This window comes from Convolutriloba macropyga, chromosome 2 (genome assembly GCF_964194025.1).
Source record: "Convolutriloba macropyga chromosome 2, txConMacr16.3, whole genome shotgun sequence".
Taxonomy (NCBI): domain Eukaryota; kingdom Metazoa; phylum Xenacoelomorpha; order Acoela; family Convolutidae; genus Convolutriloba; species Convolutriloba macropyga.
This window is the reverse complement of record NC_134469.1, coordinates 10,152,118-10,177,806: the sequence shown is the minus strand read 5'-3', so window position 1 is coordinate 10,177,806 and position 25,689 is coordinate 10,152,118. Positions and strand designations below refer to the sequence as shown.

At 36.4% G+C, this 25,689-nt stretch overlaps 1 protein-coding gene across 1 annotated transcript; it reads right to left on the bottom strand.

Moving 5' to 3' along the window:
- Positions 1-2,281: 2,281 nt before the first annotated feature.
- Positions 2,282-22,725, bottom strand: LOC142335111 (carbohydrate sulfotransferase 3-like). Its single transcript, XM_075383466.1, has 3 exons — positions 21,991-22,725; positions 13,031-13,104; positions 2,282-2,691 (listed from the first exon to the last, which is right to left on the bottom strand). The coding sequence occupies exons 1-3, from the start codon at positions 22,701-22,703 to the stop codon at positions 2,336-2,338; spliced, it is 1,143 nt and encodes a 380-aa protein (XP_075239581.1). The 5' UTR covers positions 22,704-22,725; the 3' UTR covers positions 2,282-2,335.
- Positions 22,726-25,689: the final 2,964 nt, after the last annotated feature.

The window sequence follows — 25,689 nt, the reverse complement described above, 5'->3', positions numbered from 1 at the left end:
CCCCAATTCTATGGCTTCACAGATGCCGACGTTTCTCCCACAAGTTCTCTGGCTTCAACAAGTTCTGCTCAACCAAAGAAGCGCAAGAATAAAAAAGAGAAGAAACGACCAAAACAGTCAGATTCGGTGGTAGCCCTCATCCAAACGGCGGAACAATCTAGAATCCCGTCACCTCCCCGACCCGACTTACAATTGGGACAAGTTTCACCACCGGACCCCAGAGTTCGATATTTTGAATATGAGCAAGAACGAGAAATGTCGGTTTGGGATGCCGAAAATGAAATTTAAATCCAAAAACTTAGCAAAACTGTTTTAAACTACATTCATTTATTTAGTCTTGTTCCCGCTCTGCTGATCCAAATATAATGTTAATTTTACTTTTAATTCATTACAATTCATCCTCATTTGTGAGCCTTTAATTTCTTTCAGTATTCGCCCTGCGAATACATTTATTTCTGTGTGGTCATTTAAATTATTCAGTACAATGTATTCACTTCACATGCTTAAATTATGACGCGTATTCGCCTTACATTTACACAATTATTTAACAATAGTAGTACCTCTACATTTTGAGTTAAGTTATGTTCATCTCATTCAATTTCATGCTTTGTGTTGATACTAACAAATTGTAAAAACATTAAAAATTTTTTTTGTCACGAGGGAAATGTGATACATATGGATACCTAAATATATATCGAAACCTTTATGTGTACTAAATTATTTACCCTCTATATCTATAATTATATCATGTGTTTTATAAACTAAAAGTTATGACTTCTATTTATTCACCTATATTAATATTCCCGTAGTCTACTAAATTATTTCATATTTTGTTCATATCAGTTTATTACTAGTAATCATAATCTCAGTTAGTCAATCTGAATTCAAGTTACTCTGCAGACGCTCTTCATAATCCTACGTTAATCTTAGCAGTGGATCCGGGTAGCGTTTCCAATAGACATAATTCACGATACACAAGTAGTTGTGTATTTGGCCAGCACTTGCTACTCAATTCTTAATACAAAGCATTCGCACCGCGAATCCTAAACTGTTCAGTAATAAAAGATATAACACACCTCCACCCGAGGGGTAACCAATTTTTAGTTGACTTTGTTTCAGGTAGCAGCCATACATTTTGTTTGCTACCTCGTGATATACCAATTACATAATGTTGTTAAAATCAAAGACATGACTTCTTTTTGATGAAAAAATAAACAAAATGTACAGAACTTTTTACAATCTGTAAATCTTGTATCTATCGAGGTTTTTTTGTATAATGAATTTTTCTTAGTTCTTTTTCCCCACCAAATTAGTTTTTGTTTTAACATTTTTGAGCTAACTCAAATGTGTTTACGCACTGATATGTGTAGTGAAAAAATTACCGTTCACATATACCATTATTGTGAAAGTGTAAAAATATCCATTATGGAGGGTTTTATTCTACCGGAGAGGGGGAAGAAACATTTCCAATCTTTGTTGAAGAGAACTCATTTTCTCTGAAATCTATTTTCTTGCCAGACTTGAAAACTGAGTTGGAAAATTTTTCCAAGGATAGACTCAAACAAGCCCTCTTGTTTGCAAACATCAGATCAAAGGAGTTTCCGTTACTGCTACGGAAATTCTTAAGCAGATTATTTATCACTGATCATTTGGTTTCTTTCTTTTTAAGTACGTCATATTTGTCAGAATTGCCTTTATCGGATTCTATTTGCGGCTCTGCAAGAACTTTTGTTGATTAAAAAACTGTTCTAAAGTGTGATTTAGGACTGTCAAAAACTCAACTGGATAAGATGGAAATTTTCATTTCAATAGATTGATATAATTAATATAATTAAAAATCAGTTGAAATCGAGAATTGAACACGCGTGAACAAATTTTGGTGCACAAAATAGCCCATTTTGATAAAGCACAGCAAGCAAGCCAAATTTTGAAAACGCGGTCAAGAAAGCCAAGAATTTTGGCATTGCCGTGTTATAATTTGACCCTGATGGGGCGGTGGGCGCGCTTCGGCCCGCGATTTCCGGACTACAGCCCAGAGCGGATGAGAGGCATGGGCATTGACAGCGGTCCGCAGGTGCTCGCATTCACTTGATCTCTAAAAAATCACTAGATCTCTAAATTAAACCTTTTTTTTTCTCAGGTCCACGGGAATACATTTTTAAATTTCAAATACTTCCGCTGTCTTGATTGTAATGGTTAACAATGTAATATTTCTGAAAGATTACACAACTTAAATAACATTCGACTTGCTTGTATGTCGGTTTACTTTAACTTCGGCTTAGTTTGTGTTCACCTTCAACTCATTTCTTCACGGCGTGAACAAATATATAAATGTTCATAATTTATCTTTATCATAATTTTGTGAATAGTTTAGATAATTCAACACATTTTGACATGTTGATGATTGCTGATATAACTCAAAATTGTCCCACGTTTTGACATGGTCAATTGAGTTCTTCATTTTGGTGCTGTATCCATTTTCAGATGAATTACTGATTTCTGTTCTTGATAAGTTTCTCGAACTGTTGAACATCATGTTTGAGTTTATCCAGCTTTTGGTTCTGGACGATAACTGTCCAAACTTGAGAAAGTTTGAGATGTTCTGGATTGTTTCAAAAGGGTGTAATGCAATGTCTTCGTACTTCAGCACAAAAACTCGTTTTGAGAAATGAGTGTGTTTCAGATGCTCAACTGAAAACAAAAAAAGAAATGATATATAAGTTTATAAATTTTATATCGTATTATTATATTATATTATAAATGCCAACCGAAAATGTATAGATGGCAAGTAAAACCGATGCAGCGCTAAAATACACCACTAAAAATTGCAGAAAAAAATTTCTCCTCGTTGGAAATAGAAGTGCAGCAGACGGAAATCTATTCCATGAGTAAAATGAACTTACCATCAGATACTCAGAATTCTGTAATTAGTTTTAAATAGCTAATTCTCAGTACGGGTGTCCTTTAGATACCTGTATTTACGTAATTGTATGACTATGGCATATTATTATTATACTGTCATCACAATTCAAGTCTTTTTAGCTCAAGGCTGAGTCGGTTAGTGATAGTAATAAAATGCTAGGTATGTCTACTTCACGCGCAGAAATAAGTACCACTCTCACCTTAACGCTTACGGTTGTAAAAATAGCCTTTGGGTCTGCTTTACAAGTAACGAAGAAAGCTGTCACTTATTAGGAAGCAAAAATAGCCAAGATTTTTAATATAAAAATCTAAAAACTACACAATCTTTTTTTGAGAGAAAGGTGGTGGAATTGATTATGCCTTGGTTATTATTAGCCTAATTTAGCCGACAATGGACCCGAGTACGGTTCACATAAACCCAAAATTAAGCTAGGAACTTTATAACCCAGACTGAAAATTTGTTCGAAAAAATTCCTGAGACTCTTATTTTGAAATCATCAAAAAATTAAGCCCCCAGCCCTATATAGCTGAAGTGTTTGCCCACTTAAAATTTGAATTATGCCCCAATATTAACGCCCTGCTTATTTTTCTTTGCTAGCCTACAGACCGAGTAAATTGAATTCATTCTTACAATAGTTTGCCCGGTAAATTAACTTGATCAACCAGATTCTTGGATCTAAAAAATTCAAAGATTGTGGTAAATAGAAGTTTCATTCAAATTTATATGTAAAATATTATTTCCATGTTCTTATTTGATGCCTTGGATCTTTTCAACAATTGCCCCTTTTTGCATAAGGTGCCATTCTTGAATAGGAAATAACCGATTTATTTATTATCTAATCAGAGACGACCAATAACTTTCCACGTATGCGCATACTATGTTAAACTGGGTGGCCGCCGTATTGGCCGACAGGGTGTTTAGCCGACAACCAAAAAATGAGAAAATTAACCGACAATTTAAGTAAAATGAGCAATAAAACTTATTCTGAAGCTGTGATTCCTCCATTTAAACTTTATGTATCAGTTTGCTTAAATACAAATACGTGGCTTGCGCAAAAAAAATGTTTTGGGGTTAAATTCACGTCTATAGTCTAACATTTTGTAGAATTTTGTATTTTTGTCGTTAGAAGGCTTCTAGCTGGGGACTGGCTAGCGCCCAAAACTCTATCAAAATTCCGAAAGATTTGTTTGGTAGTTCCTCTTGTTGTAAGGAGTGTACTGTGTTGTCCCCAAAAATTGTTGCTCTTTCGGCTGCTGAAAACTTCCCTCTAGATAATTGAATTAATAATCAAAATATGTAATACCAGCAACAAATAATGTTATAGACAGAGACAGTTAATTGAGTAAGTTCAACAATCAAAAGGATTTTTTCTATCAAAACTAATTAATGATCCACACTAAATCAAACCAATTCAATCAATCTCTCCGCAAGTATCCACAAATCCGTCACTCTACTTCTTTTCACCGATAACTGAAATAAGTTCTGCCTCCCAGTAGCTATGTTACTGGCCAGAAACTTATAATCTTCGCAATCAACAATTTTGAAAAACGTTGCAGTTTCACTCACTGCAACTGCCAAACTATGTTCTTTCGCAAATAACTCACTAAACAACTACAATTTTCTCCCTCTGAGAATCAACTGCTCCACTTGAGCTTTCTCTCTCACGCTTTTACTGACGAACTGCTGTTTCTCAGCCTCGTCAGTCTTTCTCTCAGGCTCGCTCTCTCGCGTCTGATGGTTTTTCTTGTTCTTAAGGGTACTCAACCTTATCAGTTTTTATCAGCAAAACGTAACGTGTCGTTCCTTTTCGAACACTTTGACCTAACGTATAAGTGCAATATTGGGCGTAGGATATTGTCTATGCGCTGTAGTTTATCTAAAGTAAATGTTTGCCTAAAATGACCGGAAATTTGTGAACAACTCGCTTTGATAAGTTCAAGATGCAACAAAACTTATATTCAACTTATGTTCAAGAGTTCTTATACAAGTACATACACTCTGTTTTATCCTTTTTCATGTTGCTAAAACTTGCCTGATTTAACCCAAGAATACGTTTGCTCCCTGTGGTTCTGAGAATTTTCTGTTTTAATGATCTGTCAATCATTTAAAAATCAGGGAAAACATAGTTCTTTCTGCCTTTTTCTTTGTTTACTTTAAATGCCAAAAGAGCTGTTTCGGGTACCGGAAAAAGCCCGTTGTTTTTCTCAACGTGTAGGGAATTGCCCTGGGAGTGATCAGTTAAAATTTCATGGTGATCAGACTTGAGGAAGTAGGGTTTTCAGGACTTGCGGGGGGGGTCGCAAAAATATGGACGCTTGGTTTTGCAAATTTTGAGTTTCTCTCTATCAGAAAGTCCTTCAAACAGCCATTGTGCTCTTTTGGACTTATCAATCTATTCTCTAGAACACTTCAGGGCAATAATTAGTCCCATCTCATACATTGAACTCACTTCATAACTCGTTTTTTCCTCCAAAAATTCTCTTTTGCAAATGTTTAGACCTTTTCAACCTCTAATACTTTAGTTACCGCTTTTTCTTGACAACAATGATTTCCTACAATGTGTATTTACCAAACCGATAGTAGTGTTACTTTTTCCGAGCTCTGATTTTAACTAGACACTTTGATTTAACCGTAAATCCCCTGATGAATTCAAACTGACTGACAAAATTTGAATATAAGAACTCAAACCAATAAATGCGTTAGTTCCCAAGATCTCTTCCAATTTTCTCCTACAAATACAAAAACACTACTGAAATAATACTCAAATTAGTTCACCTAATAAGGATTACCGGGCTTGTATCCAACAATGTATTGCAAAAATAAGTAAACAGTTTTCAATTAATTCTCATTTTTTTTCTTCATGCTTGTCCCTTCAACCATCTTTTTATTTTACTTAATTTTGTCAGGCAACCTAACTCGTTTAGTTTGGTTCACAGAAGCCAAATACCTGCTCAATTACATCATAAAAGTGTCAGTTTTTAACGATTAAAAGTCTCTTTTCTGCCGTTCGAAAAACCAATTATTGCTAATTCCTTTTTCTTTCACATATAATTAGCTTTGTTTTTTCACACCGTATGATTTGTGACAACAAATTTACTTCTCTGTCTTTACTTTGTATTCCCCCTGCTGTGGGTAATCGTTGGAGGCTAATAAACATGTTTTTAGTTGGAAAATTACAATAAATTTGGCCGACAAACCCTTCAAAGCATATCTTTTGTTTGTTTGCTTTTTTATGCACTAATTTTTCCTAGTAAACACACCCATTATATCTTTACTGGAAACCTTAAACAATAACCCCCAAACTTGTAGCTACTTATAGTTAATAAATACCCGTTTTTATTATACAAAAAAAGGCTTTTCGGGGTGCATTTTGGGACTCGGGGGAATTCATTCATTAAAAAATCATTGCTTTTCCCAAGCCGTTCCATTTTTTTCCCTGGTGTTTCCATACTTAGTTTCTTCCGTTTAATGACCTCTGAGTTTGATTCCGACTATTTCTGACAACTTGATCACTTTGCAAAGCTAATTGTGTTTTGTTTACATAAGATTTCACACCGACTTCATGTGTGCTTCTTTTGTTTACTTATCAAATATGCTCAAGATCGGCCTCGAAACTTTGCAAATTAATTAGTATTTCAAACGCCAAGTTTCTCTCTTAACTAGGGGTTAAGGACCCATGATTTATCAATTCCACACTCCTCCCTTCTAGACTATTATTCTCCCGAATAATAAAAATCCGTTGTTCACTGAGGACTAGCACACCCTCTCCTTTGCACAGAGCGTTTCTCAGTAAAATAGTGAACCTAAGTTAGTGTGAACCATTTAAATAGAGCTCCAAGTAAATGAATATTAGGAAATGCCCAGAGCACCGATTAGTGGTTAGATAATAACTAGAAGATATAAGCATGATCATATATATGAGTCCCTCAGTCAACCAATCGTTTTGAACACAAAAACTGGCCAAAAAGAAGCTCACCATCAAAATAATCCTGTACAAAAAACCCCAACTCTGTCTAATTTTAACCCAATTCCGAACATTGCAATCCAACAGGCCATATTTTTCCAATAGTTTTTTTTTTCTTTAGAGCATATGCACTTGAGTATTAACAGCAGACTTATTGATTCTATTATGAGCTTCTAATTTAATGTACGGCATAATAACTCACATTCGTAAAAGCTGCAGATTTGACTAACTAGTTCTCACCAAAGACAGTTCAACTTTACCAACTTTGTCAACTCTACTTTCTTCCTCCGATGCTTGAATGGATGACCGCCTCCATTCTCATTCTTCGACTTTTTCATTCGTTTGCGCAAGAATCCCCTGGACGAATAACATCCCGTTTTCAGTTTGTTCCACTTCTCCTTTCGACTGACTTTTTGTTTTCTAAACAACAGCTTGTACAACTCAGGGTACTCCAAATCCACGCTTCTCTGATCGTCACTCGCCCTCAACAAGTTCGGAGAAGAACTATACGACACCTCCCTCTTATTTTGTACTATCTCTTCTCGGCCAAATACGCCCATTGAAAACTGTTTTAGACCGGTTTTCACTGCTTTCTTGACTTCAAAATCCGAGGACTGCTCCCGTTTATTATCTTGCTTCGAAAAAGAACTCTCGAATTGTACTGGCACTACATTCTCTCCAAAATCAAACGGAAAACTGTTTTCTCCGTCAATTAGCAATTTCAGCTCCAGATCAATTTCCTTTGAAAGCGACACTGACTTGTCGTCACCAAACTTTCCCTTCTGGATTTGCAACACTTCACAATCTGATTCGCTAGTTGAATATTTTCGGAATAAGATTTCTTCTGGAGTAGAAACACTGCCTTGCCCCAACATCAGTGACTGCTCAACTGCGCTTCTTTCAAACTGATGGTTCTGAGGAGTCCCATCATTGGCAGCATAGGAGAAACTCAGTTCCAACTTTTTCTCATCCGACTGGAGTAATTGAGTCTCCGAGCTTAACGAACATTTTTTCTTGCGATCTGGCTCTTCCAACTTCATCTGAACTAAACCACAAACCACATCACCCGAGCCATCACCACTTCCATCTTGCTCATTAATGAAGGCGTAAGACTTTACTAATTCTTCAGCAGTTGAATGTTCAAGAACATCACCAAAAACTGATTCATCAGCCACTGCAATTTCTGCATCGAAGCTCCGATTCTCCAACATTTTGAAATTTTCAGGCGCTAGCTGCTGACGCAAAGTTTCAAAAACAAGTTCATCTTCCTGTATAGTATCACCGCTGCCTCCAACAGTTGCGTTTCTTTTTGAGTCCTCGTTTTCAAATTTGACTTTTTCATCAACTTCGTTTTCTTTCCAAATCTTGGAGAAATAATTTTCACCGGATTTTGCTGGTGTAGTCGATTTTTCTTCTTTGCCTTCTTCTAGAAATCCATCCGTGTTTGCTTTTGCAGCCTTGCTACCACAACTTTTAGTCGCTTCGCAATCGGCACCGTCTGTTGGGAAAGATACAAAACTCCCTTGTAATTTCTCAGAGTTATCCTCAGACGTTCGGGTCACACTAATGTGGTCAAAGTGATGCGACCCAGTACTGACTATACCCTGGCGTGAACTATTAGCAATCAAAATTCCACTAAAAATATTTTCTGCTGCTGTGGCCAATTCACCTTTTTGAGCAACACTAAAATGCGGCATAGCTGTTTCTCCAACATCTATCCATTTGCCAAAGTGCCACGGCACGCCAGGACCGGACGAGATTTCTTCAAGAGTTATCAAACTTTTGGAGCACCTCTTTCCAACTGTCAATTCGTTTCCTGGTGTCGACGCCAAAGAACCAGAACTACTGTGCTGCCCACGAATGTTTGGTAGGAACACATCATCGTCCATGCAATAAACCTTGTCTTCATCATCACTTTCAAAGAAGCTGTCATCATCACTAAAATCGTCGTGAATAAAAATTGCATCATCCCCCAACTCACGGAAAACAATTTCCTCGAGTGCTTCGTTCCTCTGCTCTGCAATTTTCATCTTCTCACTATTGTCCCACCGTGCAATGCATCGATCCATCATTTTCTTGAACTGTTCATCTTCAGATATTGTCTTTGTCGTAATCTGCTCCTCCATCTCTCCGTAAAAATTGAAGTTGCGAATGCCACCAATGACATTCGAATCAGCAACAATCTCCACACCAGACAAACTGTCAGCCAATTTTGAAAAGCTTCTTTTCGTACCGTCTCTGAACTTCGGGTTCTCTTCCAGCACTGCTTTTACCCCAAAACCAACAGCTTTTATGGCAGACCAACGTTTAGTCGAAGAAATCTTTGCTGGCTTTTTGGTCATCACTGATGATTTGACAATAATATCGGTTTTCACTCGAACGTCTTTCTTTTTGTCTGATGTTGGAGTCCGCTCTTGGCGCTGTAACTCCTCTCCGTCAACAACGTCACTTTGAAAAACTGGCCTTTCAATTTCACACTGTAAAACCGCTTCCTCATATTCCTCTTTCTCTATCAAGTATCTCTCAAACGCATCCTCATAAAACTGTGGGTTATCGGACAGTCTCAGATCAAAGAAGTACAAAGTTTCTTGAAGAGTCCAAGCACGATTTCTTTGATCGGTTTTCCAAAATCCACGCGGCAAATAATTTAAAGCATCAAGAGCCCAACAACACAACTTGTCTGGTAGAAACCTCTTCACCTCTTCTTCTGACCACAAAAAAATTTCACATACATCTAAATAATACTCACGCCAGTCCTCCCAAACTTCATATCCAGGCGAAGGAAACTGTTTTATTAATCCGAAACCTGACATTGTTCTCCGAAATGCTTCACTCTGAATGCTCCTCTGAGGCTTCAATTTCTGCTGCTATTCTATTCGGCTCTTCTTCTCGTCTCTGTCTGAGTAAGCTCCTCAATCTATCTGCTCGGGTGCTTCCACCACTACGCTGAGTTAGGATCCTCGTCCCGAGAAAAATCACTGACTGTCTTCCAAAATTACCCTCTCCTGGAAATATCTGTCTCTGTTGCTCAAATTCTCTCGATCTCCTCCTTTCCACAAAACTTGTAATCTCGTTCTGACTATCGTTAACGTTAACGTGTTCCTCGACTTGCTCTGCGTCGGAAGTCGGCAGCTTTGAGCACTTGTTGCAAGTCTATCAGAACTCTCTCTTCACACTCGTTTTCAAACCTTCTGAATAACTCCCTTTTTAACAAGAGAGCCCACCCAGGAGCGCCACTGTAGAATTTTGTATTTTTGTCGTTAGAAGGCTTCTAGCTGGGGACTGGCTAGCGCCCAAAACTCTATCAAAATTCCGAAAAATTTGTTTGGTAGTTCCTCTTGTTGTAAGGAGTGTACTGTGTTGTCCCCAAAAATTGTTGCTCTTTCGGCTGCTGAAAACTTCCCTCTAGATAATTGAATTAATAATCAAAATATGTAATACCAGCAACAAATAATGTTATAGCCAGAGACAGTTAATTGAGTAAGTTCAACAATCAAAAGGATTTTTTCCATCAAAACTAATTAATGATCCACACTAAATCAAACCAATTCAATCAATCTCTCCGCAAGTATCCACAAATCCGTCACTCTACTTCTTTTCACCGATAACTGAAATAAGTTCTGCCTCCCAGTAGCTATGTTACTGGCCAGAAACTTATAATCTTCGCAATCAACAATTTTGAAAAACGTTGCAGTTTCACTCACTGCAACTGCCAAACTATGTTCTTTCGCAAATAACTCACTAAACAACTACAATTTTCTCCCTCTGAGAATCAACTGCTCCACTTGAGCTTTCTCTCTCACGCTTTTACTGACGAACTGCTGTTTCTCAGCCTCGTCAGTCTTTCTCTCAGGCTCGCTCTCTCGCGTCTGATGGTTTTTCTTGTTCTTAAGGGTACTCAACCTTATCAGTTTTTATCAGCAAAACGTAACGTGTCGTTCCTTTTCGAACACTTTGACCTAACGTATAAGTGCAATAGTGGGCGTAGGATATTGTCTATGCGCTGTAGTTTATCTAAAGTAAATGTTTGCCTAAAATGACCGGAAATTTGTGAACAACTCGCTTTGATAAGTTCAAGATGCAACAAAACTTATATTCAACTTATGTTCAAGAGTTCTTATACAAGTACATACACTCTGTTTTATCCTTTTTCATGTTGCTAAAACTTGCCTGATTTAACCCAAGAATACGTTTGCTCCCTGTGGTTCTGAGAATTTTCTGTTTTAATGATCTGTCAATCATTTAAAAATCAGGGAAAACATAGTTCTTTCTGCCTTTTTCTTTGTTTACTTTAAATGCCAAAAGAGCGGTTTCGGGTACCGGAAAAAGCCCGTTGTTTTTTTCAACGTGTAGGGAATTGCCCTGGGAGTGATCAGTTAAAATTTCATGGTGATCAGACTTGAGGAAGTAGGGTTTTCAGGACTTGCGGGGGGGGGGGGGTCGCAAAAATATGGACGCTTGGTTTTGCAAATTTTGAGTTTCTCTCTATCAGAAATTCCTTCAAACAGCCATTGTGCTCTTTTGGACTTATCAATCTATTCTCTAGAACACTTCAGGGCAATAATTAGTCCCATCTCATACATTGAACTCACTTCATAACTCGTTTTTTCCACCAAAAATTCTCTTTTGCAAATGTTTAGACCTTTTCAACCTCTAATACTTTAGTTACCGCTTTTTCTTGACAACAATGATTTCCTACAATGTGTATTTACCAAACCGATAGTAGTGTTACTTTTTCCGAGCTCTGATTTTAACTAGACACTTTGATTTAACCGTAAATCCCCTGATGAATTCAAACTGACTGACAAAATTTGAATATAAGAACTCAAACCAATAAATGCGTTAGTTCCCAAGATCTCTTCCAATTTTCTCCTACAAATACAAAAACACTACTGAAATAATACTCAAATTAGTTCACCTAATAAGGATTACCGGGCTTGTATCCAACAATGTATTGCAAAAATAAGTAAACAGTTTTCAATTAATTCTCATTTTTTTCTTCATGCTTGTCCCTTCAACCATCTTTTTATTTTACTTAATTTTGTCAGGCAACCTAACTCGTTTAGTTTGGTTCACAGAAGCCAAATACCTGCTCAATTACATCATAAAAGTGTCAGTTTTTAACGATTAAAAGTCTCTTTTCTGCCGTTCGAAAAACCAATTATTGCTAATTCCTTTTTCTTTCACATATAATTAGCTTTGTTTTTTCACACCGTATGATTTGTGACAACAAATTTACTTCTCTGTCTTTACTTTGTATTCCCCCTGCTGTGGGTAATCGTTGGAGGCTAATAAACATGTTTTTAGTTGGAAAATTACAATAAATTTGGCCGACAAACCCTTCAAAGCATATCTTTTGTTTGTTTGCTTTTTTATGCACTAATTTTTCCTAGTAAACACACCCATTATATCTTTACTGGAAACCTTAAACAATAACCCCCAAACTTGTAGCTACTTATAGTTAATAAATACCCGTTTTTATTATACAAAAAAAGGCTTTTCGGGGTGCATTTTGGGACTCGGGGGAATTCATTCATTAAAAAATCATTGCTTTTCCCAAGCCGTTCCATTTTTTTCCCTGGTGTTTCCATACTTAGTTTCTTCCGTTTAATGACCTCTGAGTTTGATTCCGACTATTTCTGACAACTTGATCACTTTGCAAAGCTAATTGTGTTTTGTTTACATAAGATTTCACACCGACTTCATGTGTGCTTCTTTTGTTTACTTATCAAATATGCTCAAGATCGGCCTCGAAACTTTGCAAATTAATTAGTATTTCAAACGCCAAGTTTCTCTCTTAACTAGGGGTTAAGGACCCATGATTTATCAATTCCACACATTTTCTCGTTTTGCGTATACAACATTATATTAAACGGTAGAAAATATATTAAATGGGCTGGAATGTGTCGGAGTTTTAAATATTAAGCGGCAACTAAACTTTGGTGAGGTGGTAATAACAGGCAACACAAGCGTCCAAAGTCATACATACTTTTTTCTCCCTTTCACAAACTTTTGCGACCTTTACACTTGCAAGTTTAGATCATTCACATGATTCATATTTAAGTCGTATTTTTAAAGAGGTCTAAAATTCGAGTGAATAAATAACCAAAGAATACAAACAAGATTTTAACGAATGAACTTACTTGTATTGAACACTTTGTATGTATCTTGACAGCATTTTCTATATGACTTGAATAGCATTCCTTTCGTTCTGGTCCTGAAACAATCAGACATTGGCGTTTTTTTCGCAAAATTAGAATCAAAGCATATTCAGCATTAATTCACTGATTTATCATCTGGAGCTCCAGCTCTAGGTGGGCAACGCGGTTTCAAGCAGACGTACATTAATGCTGAAAACGTTACATCGGAGATTGAACAAAAAAGCGTTCTGTTGACCTAAAATCGGCTAAAATTGTTTTTACTTGTGGTGATTTAGAGCGCTTGGCCATTGCCTTGCCTCGGTGGCATGTGGGACTTGATAAGAGACCATAAAAAACGATGTGGCTAAGTCGTACTTAAAAAAATTTTATTTTCGGCCTAATGCTTTATATATGTTTAGGTTCACATATGATTTGAAAACAAGGAAAAGTTTTCAATGAGATAGAGAGCGAGCTATCATTCAATCAAAATGGAGAATGCAAATGTTCTCAGTGCGATTGGCGGTCTAACGGGCTCTAATGTGCTAATTTTACTAGCCCTAATTTGCTATTTTTTAAAATTTTTCATTTAAGTCTCTATATTATTGATGCACGTTTTTAATAGTTCTCCTTTTTAGCCTACAGGAGTTTTAGCTGCTCAAAGTGTCACTAGTTATTGTCCAATCATTAGGATTGGTGAGTAGGCGGGTTTTCGTCTTAACTTCTCTTTTTTTGGCAAGGTGGAAGTTATCATTCAGGAAAAATTCTGATTCAAAAGTGACAAGTAAAAATATTTAATGAATATTTCCACACGGTTGTTATCGCCACCGAGAAGTTATCAAACTCCGAGGCGAAGCCGAGGTGTTATGATAACTTCGAGGGCGATAACAACCGTGTGATAATTTTTTTAATCAACACCTGCTGCGATCATTTCAAAATTGAACAAAGTTTCATTGGTTTCTCATTTTTATTTTTGTGGACAATTACACTTTCAAAGGTAAGTGATATTTCTTTGGACCTTTTATTCGTTTTGCCCTCATGCACCCCAACCCCTCCCCTCTCCCACACACATACACACCCACACACACACGCACAAACACACACAGAGAGACACACACGCACGCACACACGTACACACGCACACATACACACGCACACACAGAGACACACACGCACGGTCACGCACTCACACACGCACGCACCCACACACAAACACACACACACATAAACCCAAACACACACACGCACAAACACACACTTACACACCACAAATAGCACATCACACACTCGACAGCATAACACACACACACACACCACACTCACACTTACCACACACATACACACACCACACAAACACACCCACTTACACACTTACACTTACACGCACACACACACGCATACACACACCACAGATAACACACTCACCAGTACACCACTCACACACACCACAATCACACACGCCACGCACACCACACACACACACACCACACAAACACCACACACACAACACATACACACACACCACACACACACCGCACATACACCACCCACGCCACACACACAACACGCACCACATACCCCACACACGTTTTTTTAGACTACAAGTTTATCAAACTGTTTAATCAACACCTGTTGCGATAACAGCAGTTAATTAAACTGCCAGTGTAATAAATTTTAATGCCCGAACGACACTGGAAAAACACCTCAGCATTAGACTACGAGTTTCTCACACTCTTTTCTCGTCACTGTTACTAAGTAAACAGTGGCGAGAAAAGAGTGTGAGAAACTCGTAGTCTAATGATGGAAACAGTTTGATAAACTTGTAGTCTAAAAATAAGTTAGTGGTGTATGTGGTGCGTGTTGTGTGTGTGTGTGTGTGCGTGGCGTGGGAGGCGTATGTGCGGTGTGTGTGTGGTGTGTGTGTGTTGTATGTGTGTGTTTGTGTGTGGTGTTTGTGTGGTGTACTGGTGAGTGTGTTTTCTGTGGTGTGTGTGTATGCGTGCGTGTTGTGTGTGTGGCGTTGGTGGCGTATTTGCGGTGTGTGTGTGTGTGTGTGGTGTGTGTGTGCATTGTGTGCGTGTGGTGTGTGTGGTGTGTGTGTGGTGTGTGTGTGTGCGCGTATGTGGTGTGTGTTAGTGTGGTGTGTGTGGTGTGCTGTTGAGTGTGTGGTGTTATCTGCGGTGTGCAAGTGTGTGTGTGTGCGTGTGTGTATGTTTGGGTGTGTGTGTTTGTGCGTGCTTGCGTGTGTGTGTGCATGCGTGCGTGTGTGAGTGAGTTTGTTTGTGTGTGTGTGGGGGGGGGGGGGCTGCGTACGTGTCTGAGTGCGTGAGCGTGCATGTGTGTCTTTGTGTGTCTGTGTGTGAGTGTGTATGTGTGTGCGAGTGTATGTCTGTGTGTGTGCGTGTGTACGTGTGTGCGTGCGTGAACGTGCGCGTGTGTCGGTGTTTGTAAGTGTGTATGTTTGTGTGTGTGCGTGTGTGTGTGTGTGTGTGTCTGTGTGTGTGCGTGTGCGTGTGTACTTGGGTGCATGTGTGCATGTGTACGTGTGTGCGTGCGTGAGCGTGCGTGTGTGTCTTTCTGTGTGTGTTTGTTTGTGTGTGCGTGTGTGTGTGTTTGTGTGTGTGGTTGTGTGTGTGTGCGTGTGTGTGTGTGCGTGTGTGTGGGGGTGTGTATGTGTGTATGTGTGTGGGAGAAGGCAGGGGGGTGGTGTGCGTGAGGGCAAAACGAATAACAGATCCAAAGAAATATCACATACCTTTGAAAATGTAATTGTCCACAAAAATAAAAATGAGAAACCAATGAAACTTTGTTCTATTTCGAAATGATCGCAGCAGGTGTTGATTAAAAAAATAATCACACGGTTGTTATCGCCCTCGAAGTTATCATATCACCTCGGCTTCGCCTCGGAGTTGGATAAATTATCGGTGGCGATAACAACCGTGTGATAATATTCATTCCATCCTCAGACTACGAGTTTCTCACACTCTTTTCTCGCCACTGTTTACTTAGTAACAGTGTCGAGAAAAGAGTGCGAGAAACTCGTAGTTTAATGCTGAAGTGTTTTTCCAGTGTCGATCGGGCATTAAAATTATAACACTGGCAGTTTAAATAACTGCTGTTATCGCAACAGGTGTTGATTAAAAAAAAAGAGCAAGCTTGGAAAATTATATTACTATCTGTGTAAAAATTGAAGTTTTTACTAGCTATACTGTGATCATCAATTACTCTTAAAAATGATTCAGTGCTCAAACTTGGTTCTTGGTTATTATCGAACAATATCATGCCAAGAAATTCAGCTTGAAATTCTCAACAGTATCTCAAAATCATCTTTGTACAGCTGCTGAGAAGCTTTTATCCTCGGGGTTGAAATTCATGTTTAAAACTAAGATTGGCCAAGTCGGCACTTTTTATTTACGATTACTGAGATTTTATTTATCGATTACGGGACGAATATGATGAGTTATGTTCAATAAAATTTCATAACTTCAAATAAGCAGACTTCATGACAAAATGGTCTCCTCGCCCGTTTAGTGTTGTCTAGATCTGTTCTACAATTTGGTACCCTGTGGTCCTTAGTAGGGAATCGCCCTCCCCTTTTGTGCTATCGACAATTTTAGGACATTTTTAGAGAGCCTAGATTTTAGATGATTACGTACAACTATGCCGACGTTTAAGAATACCGAATCTGGAACTGATTTTAGAAGTCCCGAACAGCCAAAACCAATTAATTATCAATGAAATAATAGCGGAATTTATTTCTAAAGCAACCAAAAGCACGCTGATTAGTAGTTCGGTTAAGATAGATTCAGAGCAAGTCTTACGGGCCGCTAAGGCATGGCTATGGTCCGCAATTATCATTGTTTGCTTTAAGTTTAACTTGCTCTGGTTATCTTGTTCTAAACAAAATAGAAAAAAGTCTGAATTCTCACCACTACATTGTGAAAGAATTTTTGCGTTAATTTCTGTTTAAGTGATCTCATTGATTTGGCAATTTATCAGGTGCCACAGTGAATAAATTTTCGGGGCTCTTACAATCGGCATAGTATTACGTCAGCATAGTTGTACGTCACCACCTTAGATAGCGTTATATCAGATTAAACGAAATTACGGACCGCTGTTTGCAGTCAAGCCTCTCATGCGCTGTGATGAAATATGGAAACTATGTGTCGGTCATCGCGAAGCACGCTTAATGCAAAGATTCTTTATTTGAGATTCTTTTCGCCTTATATTATAATCTTTTATATGGCATGGTATTGTTTAATTTATTCTATTAGGCTTAACATTGTTTAGGCTTAACGTTGTTTTATTTATTTATTGGTATTGTTTAATTTATTCTATTATGCTTAACATAATACATGCATGCATTAGAGATAATGCTGATCTCTAATGAGCCAATATATCTTTTGCTATAATTCTGCTTCAGAAAAGCCCCTTTTTGCAAAACGGTGGGAATTTATAGAATATTCCGATCACAAAGCTTCTATATTTCTGATAAATTCCCTCTTACTGATTTGATTGTATTTGCTAGAACATAATTTATAATCTCGAAAAAATTACAAAATATTGATTTAGTACGGAATCAATTGCAATGCTAGAATAGTTTTTGTCTAACATTGATGATTCGATCTGAGTAACAATCAATCACGGAGTACCTCATTGAACGGTTCTCGGACCTTTATTTTTCATAATGTATATCAACGAATTCACAGAAAAAACGAATAAAGAGAGAACGTTTATCAGTTTGCAGATGACTAAAGCATTATTTTATGTCATTTCAAATCAGATGAAAATCTTTTATACAAAAGTAGCAGTGTATTTGAACATACTGACAGTTATATGACGAATATGCTAACTTTAATTCAAAATAAAACAGAAATTGAGGTTTTTTTTTCATAAACTATTGAATCAAAAATTGAAAAAAATTGCATTATTTTGGAATTTTCGTAGAGCCAAAAACAATTTGTCGTTAATTAGGTATAATGATTGATAACAATCTAAATTTTGACATGCAGCTAAACAAAAAGTTAGCAACAATGGCAAATGCTATTAGGTCAATTTACTTAGTAGCACATCCTCTACCATTAAAAGCAAGAATCCCTCTTTTTAAATTACTTGCTTTGTCCCATCTCAATTTCAGTGCATTTTTTCCAATCGTTGTCAGTTATGTCACTTCAGAGATTTAATGGACAAGTAAACTGGGGAATAAAGGTTTGCTATCCGCGCAAAAAGTTTGACAGTGCAAGAGATTTTTTTTGAAAGACAAAATTTTACCAGCAGAGCTTTTCATTAAAAAAAATGTCTTCCTATATTTTTTGATCTCCTCTCACGATATAATGAGAGCAGTCGAGAAACCAAAAAGTCCTCTTTCAGGATTTTTGAAAAATACGAATTGACCAAAATTTTCAGAACTGTCCAGTTGTTTCCTAAGAATAAGTGCCAATCCAAATGGAGTGACAGGTCACTGACCAGAAATTGTTCTAGGAAGTGGAATAATTTACCAATTGAGATCCGAAAAGAAACAAAACTAAAAACAATTTTAAGGACAAACTAAGCATCGAAATGGTCAAGCTGCTTGAACGTGTTCCAATAGATAGACAAATAAGAGGCTTTAGGATTTTTTCTACTGAAGTATAAAGACCAAACTATCGATATATTTACGAGGCGATTTTGAAAATGTAAAAATTTGACCAAACGTTTTTGTTGTGGTCATAAACTTAAATTTACATATTTGAAGAATAAAAAAAGAGTCTTAGTGCACCCAAAAAAAGGAGTGAGTGCAGTTGCGGGCGAGTGCAGGGAACAAAGCCTGGAGTTTTTCCGTTTAAGCCCCCGCGCGTTTTGTGTGCATATTATTTGCACCCCCATGACAAATGTGCATTTTTTTTTCAAAACTGAATTACTCCTGAATGGCACGTGCCCTGTATCGGGGGGATGCATAACGCACTAAGGGGTACAATAGGCAAAGATCTCAAAAATGAAAAAGACTAAGAATTATATTCTAACGTATATAGGGAACTGAATATTCAAAATGATGAATTTCTGGCTATCACTTGATAAATAGTCTGATGTACGTTATTGTTAGTACGAAAGGACAAAAATTTACGGCAACTAATTAGGGCAGGGCTGATGAGGCAAGGCCTAGAACAATAAAATGGGGCTCGCAAATACGTCTTTCTACCTGCGTTTCTTTGGCTCATTTCTATACTAAATGACAAACTTTGGGTTATCGCGAAGTGTCAATGCATAACTACATTTTACCGGTGATGCTTTAATAGACATTTGAAATTTTGTGATGACATTGAATTTTATGTAGAAACAAACTTCATAAAATTTATGAAGTCTGTATGATCAATTCAATGTTAATAATTTTTTATAATCATCAAAACGTCAGTTCTGTTTATTTGATTGAATGTCTTTTCTGGCCTACCCATTTCAGAATCACTGTCTGAAAAATCTGAACCGCTATAGTCTTTTTCGTCTATTTTCCAACTTCCCACTTCAGTATACGAAAATTTATTTCATTGATATCAATGCATTTTGTACAGTTAATTCAGTCTATGCTCAACTGGTTTTTTGTTCAGTCATTTTACGCCGATCCTTATATTCGTCGTACTGTGAGTTATGAGTAGTGTCATCAGAAAACCTGTCAACTTTCAAACTAAAAAGATTTTTTTTTGAATTTCACTTTTGCTGAGGAGTTACGGAGGTTTTAAGTTTTGTGAACGTTGGCCTCTATTCTAGTGTTTTGTTCACATTTTTCGTAATTGTTGGTGAAATTTTTGTCGACTTTTGCTAAAAAAATACAGTAAAATTGTATCGATATACTCATTGATTTTTAAGTTTCATGATTAAAAAGAGTTGCTGATTTGTCTTAAGCATCAGTTTTGGCTAAATTGTTGCTTAGGTATTTGAAAATTCTGCCTTTTAACAAATTTTTCAGTTTCTCTGAAAAAATGTATCAAAAATGCTCATTTAGCCAAATTGACTGGTAGCATAGATAAAAATACTGCTGACACAACCTTCGGTTACTCAGATAATGGCAGTTTTTACTTCGTTTCCTAAAAAAGTGTTTTTGAAATAAAATGTGCCAAAACACGTATTAAGCAATAATCATCTGGAACAAAGACTTTTTAAAAAGCAGCGCAGCAATACCCGGCCCATTTTTGTTCGCATCATTTTTCAAAGGAAAAGACTTGAGATCGTATTTTGGTTTTTTCTCCTTCTAAAACGTTTTTTTAAAAATTTTTTGGTGTCCCGTTACAGACGAATCTGTCTTAATTTAGAAGTTCTCTTAATGAGAGGTCCCATTTTAGATGAGAGAGGTCCGGTGAATTAAATTTTCTGAGTAAAGATTACAACAATTAGTTTTTGCAAATTTTCAGCAAACTCTTGACATTGCCAGCAATTGAAGACATTTTGCAGTCCTATAGTTAAGTAAATAAACATTAAGGCTCTAAAAGGCTCTTAAAGAAAATATAAATTGCTTCGTTTGATAACCAATAATTTTTCAAAAATTTTACTCCTTGAGTAACTAAAATGAATCAATTAATTTTTGTTATGATGACCTTTTGTCAATATAGATGTTTCCGCAATACTTGAGTTTCCCCCTGTTTTAATTGAGGACGTAAAACAATGGCAAGACGAGCTCCGTTGTAATTATGGAATTGTACATTTGTTTAAAAAATTGTTCGGATTGTAATGGGGTGCTGTCATTTTCATGTTTTTCTAATTTTTCTTTTTTATGTTAATTACAGACCGCAATAATAGCAAATCACAGCTTATTTATTAACAGAGCAATTGTACGAGCAAATGAAGCCCAGTGAAATAAAAGATAGTTTCAGCAAAAAATTTCATGGTTTTTATGACTTCTACACAATTTGACTAAAGTTGTTCGTGAAATTTTGAATTCTTACTGTTTTAACGGTTACTTTGTAGTCTTTTTGCTTAGTCACAAGAATATCCGTCTGATTTAATTTTTTAAGCAGTAGAAAGTCATTCTATATAAAAAATTAAGTTGAAAGTTTATGGCTGGTATTACGTATATCTTAAAAAAATGCTTTAAAAAGTTTGTTTCTGAGATTAACCATTTTTACTCTTATCTATGTCACCTTTTAGCGTTTTCTGAGCAAGGAGAGAGGTTGCATTCCATTTCAAGTGATTTTGAAGGTAGTCTTCATTTTTATTTTAACAAATAAACCTTTATAATACGAGTTTACATACCTTTTTTCGGAGGTTTTCTAATTTTTGGGTTCGTTTTTTTGTTTTTTCCCCTGTTTTGCAAACTAATGACACATTATTTACAAGTCTTATATCACATTATTAGCGTTGAACATGAGGTGCAATTGATTCTATTTAGTGTTTCTTGAAATTTTTACAACTTTAAAGGCTTCGAAACCGTTTTCTTGCAAATTTTGATTGTTCTTGATGCCTGTATTTGTTGCCTGTATTTTTCTGCCTGTATTTGTTCTTTTTTAGTCGTAAAACATCCTGAAAATTGAAAGATTGCACTGGTTTTGTGTCGAGGTATAAATTTAGGAATTCAGTTATTTCAGTGTATAGCTAATGGCTTTCATGACTCTGAAAATAATTGTTTTCAAAAAAATTTTCTTTACTTCGCCCTATTTTTATACTTTTTAAGAATCTCAGGAAAAGCAAATCCTATATGCTCTCTACAAAATCACATACTTTTATAGAAAGTTTCAAGTCAGGTTGTTGAATTTAAGTATATTCAAATGAAAGAATATTTGAAGTTTTCTATCTCTTCCTCATTTTGGGGTCAATTAATTCAAAAACGTGGTTGAGCGGGATCGGAACATTATGTGCAAACACACATTACCGAGCCCCTTGTTTACATTTCTACTCTGTAGTGATCGTATGTATCAATCAGAGTGGCATTTTGTTTTGCGGGGTATATAGTGTCCGAAGTTAAGTTTTTCTCTAACAAAAACAATAACAAGAGTTCATACCTGCTGTTGTATACAGCTCTTGGATCTCTTATCAAACCAATAACTATTAAATCTGGATAGATACTCAGTAAGTTATAAATAATGTCCTCGCGATCGCCAAAATAGTTTAATCTTATAATTTTTACAATCTTCAATTGCGATTTTCTACATAAACGCGCAAGCGTTTTCAAGCTGCTCCTCCGATCGGTAATGTCTTTATTCGATAAATTGTGAAACGGTAATGATCGATCTTTGAAAGGCCATATATCGAATAAAAACTTGTGTTCATTATCCGCAAAACTACAGTTCAAACTGTCGCTTATCAAATTTTCCGCAACCTCTGACCCGTAGCGGTGAAACTCTTGACGCTGATTTGCAAATGGTGATTCGACCAATGGCCACAAAGGCTCGAATGTGTAAAAGCAGCCGCTAGGGGGCGCAAAAGTGCACAAAATTTCGCCAAGCATGGATGAACCGGATCGCCCTTCTGAAAAGATCAAAATTCGGTTGCTTAAATTTGGTCTGCTCCGCCTTAAAACAGGTTTTAGATAATTTTTGACAACTTTGAAGTTGCTTTTGAATAAAGTTAAACGCAAATTAAACGCTCCACTTTCGCTCTTTTCTGAAAAAAATTTAGTTGTTCCATCGATAATGACAATAGCGGATTTAATCATCACTGAAATAAAGAACAAAACAAAAATATTGCTCAATTTTGTAATTTTTCTGCAATTCATGATTTTTTTTCTCAAACTGTTTCGAATAAAACGTTGAGATAATTCTCAAACAATATTGCAGCAACGAATAAGTTTTTCTCATTAATAATTAATGGTAACGTCTGAATTTTGAATAGAGCTTTTTATGTTTCTTTACGTTATATGAAAGCACAAATATAAACAGATATAAAAACGTATAATTCGAATGGAATAATCCTGTTTTGTTCTCCTGTTTTGAATAATCACTGTTTTGTTCACCTTTGCAACCGATTATCTGATACATTTCCCCACCATGCTCGCTAAAGTGGTTTCTAAATAATGTTTCATGTAGTATATCAATAGTTGCAGATGATACGTTGGAAAAAATGATGTCAGTCAGTAATCAAAATTGAGAAAACTTACTTCATCTTGAGGAAAAAAGAAAAAAAATTATGTGATTGAATTTTGTTCAATAAATTTTAAAATAGCAAAAAAAATGTACAAAACTGCCAACTTTTTGAGAAAGACACAAATATCTATAGATTATTCATTGGATCTTTTCCGTTTGCGCCCCCCAGTACATTATGCGCCCCCCAGTTACAGAGCACGTGCCATTACATAGTAAACCATTAGGTAAAAATATGGCACGTGTGTCTGGGGGGGGGTGCAAATAACATGCGCCCACTAAGCTGGGGGAGGGGGGCACAAACGGAAAAGATCCTATTAATTCATAAGAGAAATAACAGATCAAAAATGGAGAAATCGCATAATTGATGTTCTCTTAACACAACAAGAGAATTGCTAAATGTGGGTATTGTTATAATGCTGCAACCCGTCAAATTACCAACGATGTATAAAATGTGAAACAATTAACTATTATATTGATTAATTTTTATACCCTACGTTTTAACATATTTAATGGCCATGGCCATGCCTCAGCTGCCCGTGGGACTTGATATGAAACTATCACAACCGAACATGGGATTATATTATCCGCTTGTTAAATCATTCGTGTAAGAGTTATTTTCTGCTAATTAGTACTCGGATTATGGAACGAAAATATCAATGTGAATTGAGTATAATGGCATTGGGTATTTTGGCATTGGGTATAATGGCATTGGGTATTTTGGCATTGGGTATAATGGGATTGGGTAAATTGTCATGCAACCGTTGATTAATATAGGTCCGATTTAACTAATTAACTACAATCATTATGTTTCTGAAAGGTTAGAGCAAACAGGGAGGTTTTTAGAATGAATAATATTTGATATCATACCCTTAGAACATCAGATTAAGCCTTGCGACATTATCAATGCACTATGATTTCAAAATAAAACAATTTTACATAGAACTTTGTTAAGTTTTTTTTCTGCAGGAAGGCGTTGCTTCTGACGTGATCAGAAAGTGATCAGAAATATTCAATCGCTTCAATGCTTCTAGTTTTGTGCCAAAATTTAAGAGGCGTCGAAACTAACCTACGAAAAGCATAGATTTCATTACACACCCGGTCGAGGGGTCACCGCCATTCAACGCAAAATGATGTAAGATAAGCGGTGAATGCGGAAAATTGTGTAAGACAAGAGGTGAATCCGGTGAAATTACATAAATCGGAGCGTGAATGCGGTGGAAAAAAGCTTCATCACCTGGTAGCGGTGAAATTACATAGCTCACCGCTTAAGTTAGTGGTGAACCTATTTAAATTCACCGCATAGAAAAAAGTGGTAAAATTGTTTAAGAACAGCAGTGAACGCGGTGAAATTACATGAATTCATTGCTTAACTTAGTGGTTAAGTTACACAAATTCACCACTTAGACAAAAAGTGTTAAAATTTTTTTAAGAACAGCTGTGTATGCGATGAAATTACATAAATTCACCGCTTAACTTATTGTTGAACTTGCATAAACTCACCACTGTACCAAAAATGTTAAAATTGGCCTGCTCAGAAGGTTATTAAGCTGTAAATTTAAAGGTTCAAAAAATGATGTTTCAATTTTTTTTATTGATGTAGTTTTTCTTCTAGATTGGGTTAGTGTCACTTGCAAATTCTATTATTTAGACTTTTTTTTGTATCAATGAAGCTTTTCGAATGCTTAGTTTTCGGGGAATCGTTATTTGTTTGCAAAATAATGCAATTATTGTTTGAGTTCCTTTTTTGTTTTTCTTGTTTGAGTTCTTTTTTTGTTATTTTAAATTTAAAGTAACAAATGAACTGTAAATGCAAAGTCAGTTGCCCTATCAATATTTTTAGGTTTGTATGTTTCTCTACCTCTCCGTCTGCAGGTGCATTATTTTCTCTGACCACCCGGGCCAATGTGTCCAACCGTGTTCCACCGTTATCAAGCCAGGATAAGGAAGTAAATTCTATTCTTAATTAGCAGGTAAAAGAGTGTAAAAGTGTATTCTCGTAACTTCCAAACAAAAGAACTTGGATCTATTTGTTTAGATTTGGCGAGTTGTCTAGCCTGGAGTTTTACCAAGTGCTCTGCTTTACCAATTCTTCGATAACTTTTTTCGCTACTCCACTACCGCCAGTCCAAGTCCACAAATAAATGGGAGGAGGGTCATTCAACCGGAATATACTGATAACATCACAATGAGTTGAATAAAAAACTCCAAAATTGCAAAGGGTGTAAATATAGGATCTCTACGCTGTTAGTGCCCCCCTTAATAAGAGAGGACAAAGTGTAAGTTACGCGTATAATCGTAAGAAAGAGAGAGTAAAAAGATGGAAGAAGAAGTTTTAGTGGTGTAATCAAAAAATTTTAAAAATGAATTAATCCACGCTTATTCGGCCCTTATATCTTAAAGTTACACTTTTTTACGCCCCTTACACTCTTTTCCCCGTTATTTTTCGGTGAATTCCTCGGCCCGGGAGATAAAATCAGCGACAAAAATGTATAATAAAAGATATAATCTCTCATTGAAATCTATATTTCAAAACTATATCATTTCATTTTAGAGTATTTTGTATAGTGTATATTGTATAGAGTATAACTATAGAATGGATTAATATAATTTTGAAATATG

What these genes read in the sequence shown, in the direction of transcription:
- LOC142335111 (XM_075383466.1), bottom strand. Translation starts at nt 22,703, where the DNA reads ATGAATTGCAGAAAAATTACAAAATTGAGCAATATTTTTGTTTTGTTC. An exon ending in AGAGCTGTATACAACAGCAG is followed by an intron (nt 13,105 to 21,990) that starts GTATGAACTCTT and finishes TGATTGTTTCAG; the next exon opens with GACCAGAACGAAAGGAATGC. An exon ending in ATACAAAGTGTTCAATACAA is followed by an intron (nt 2,692 to 13,030) that starts GTAAGTTCATTC and finishes TTTTGTTTTCAG; the next exon opens with TTGAGCATCTGAAACACACT.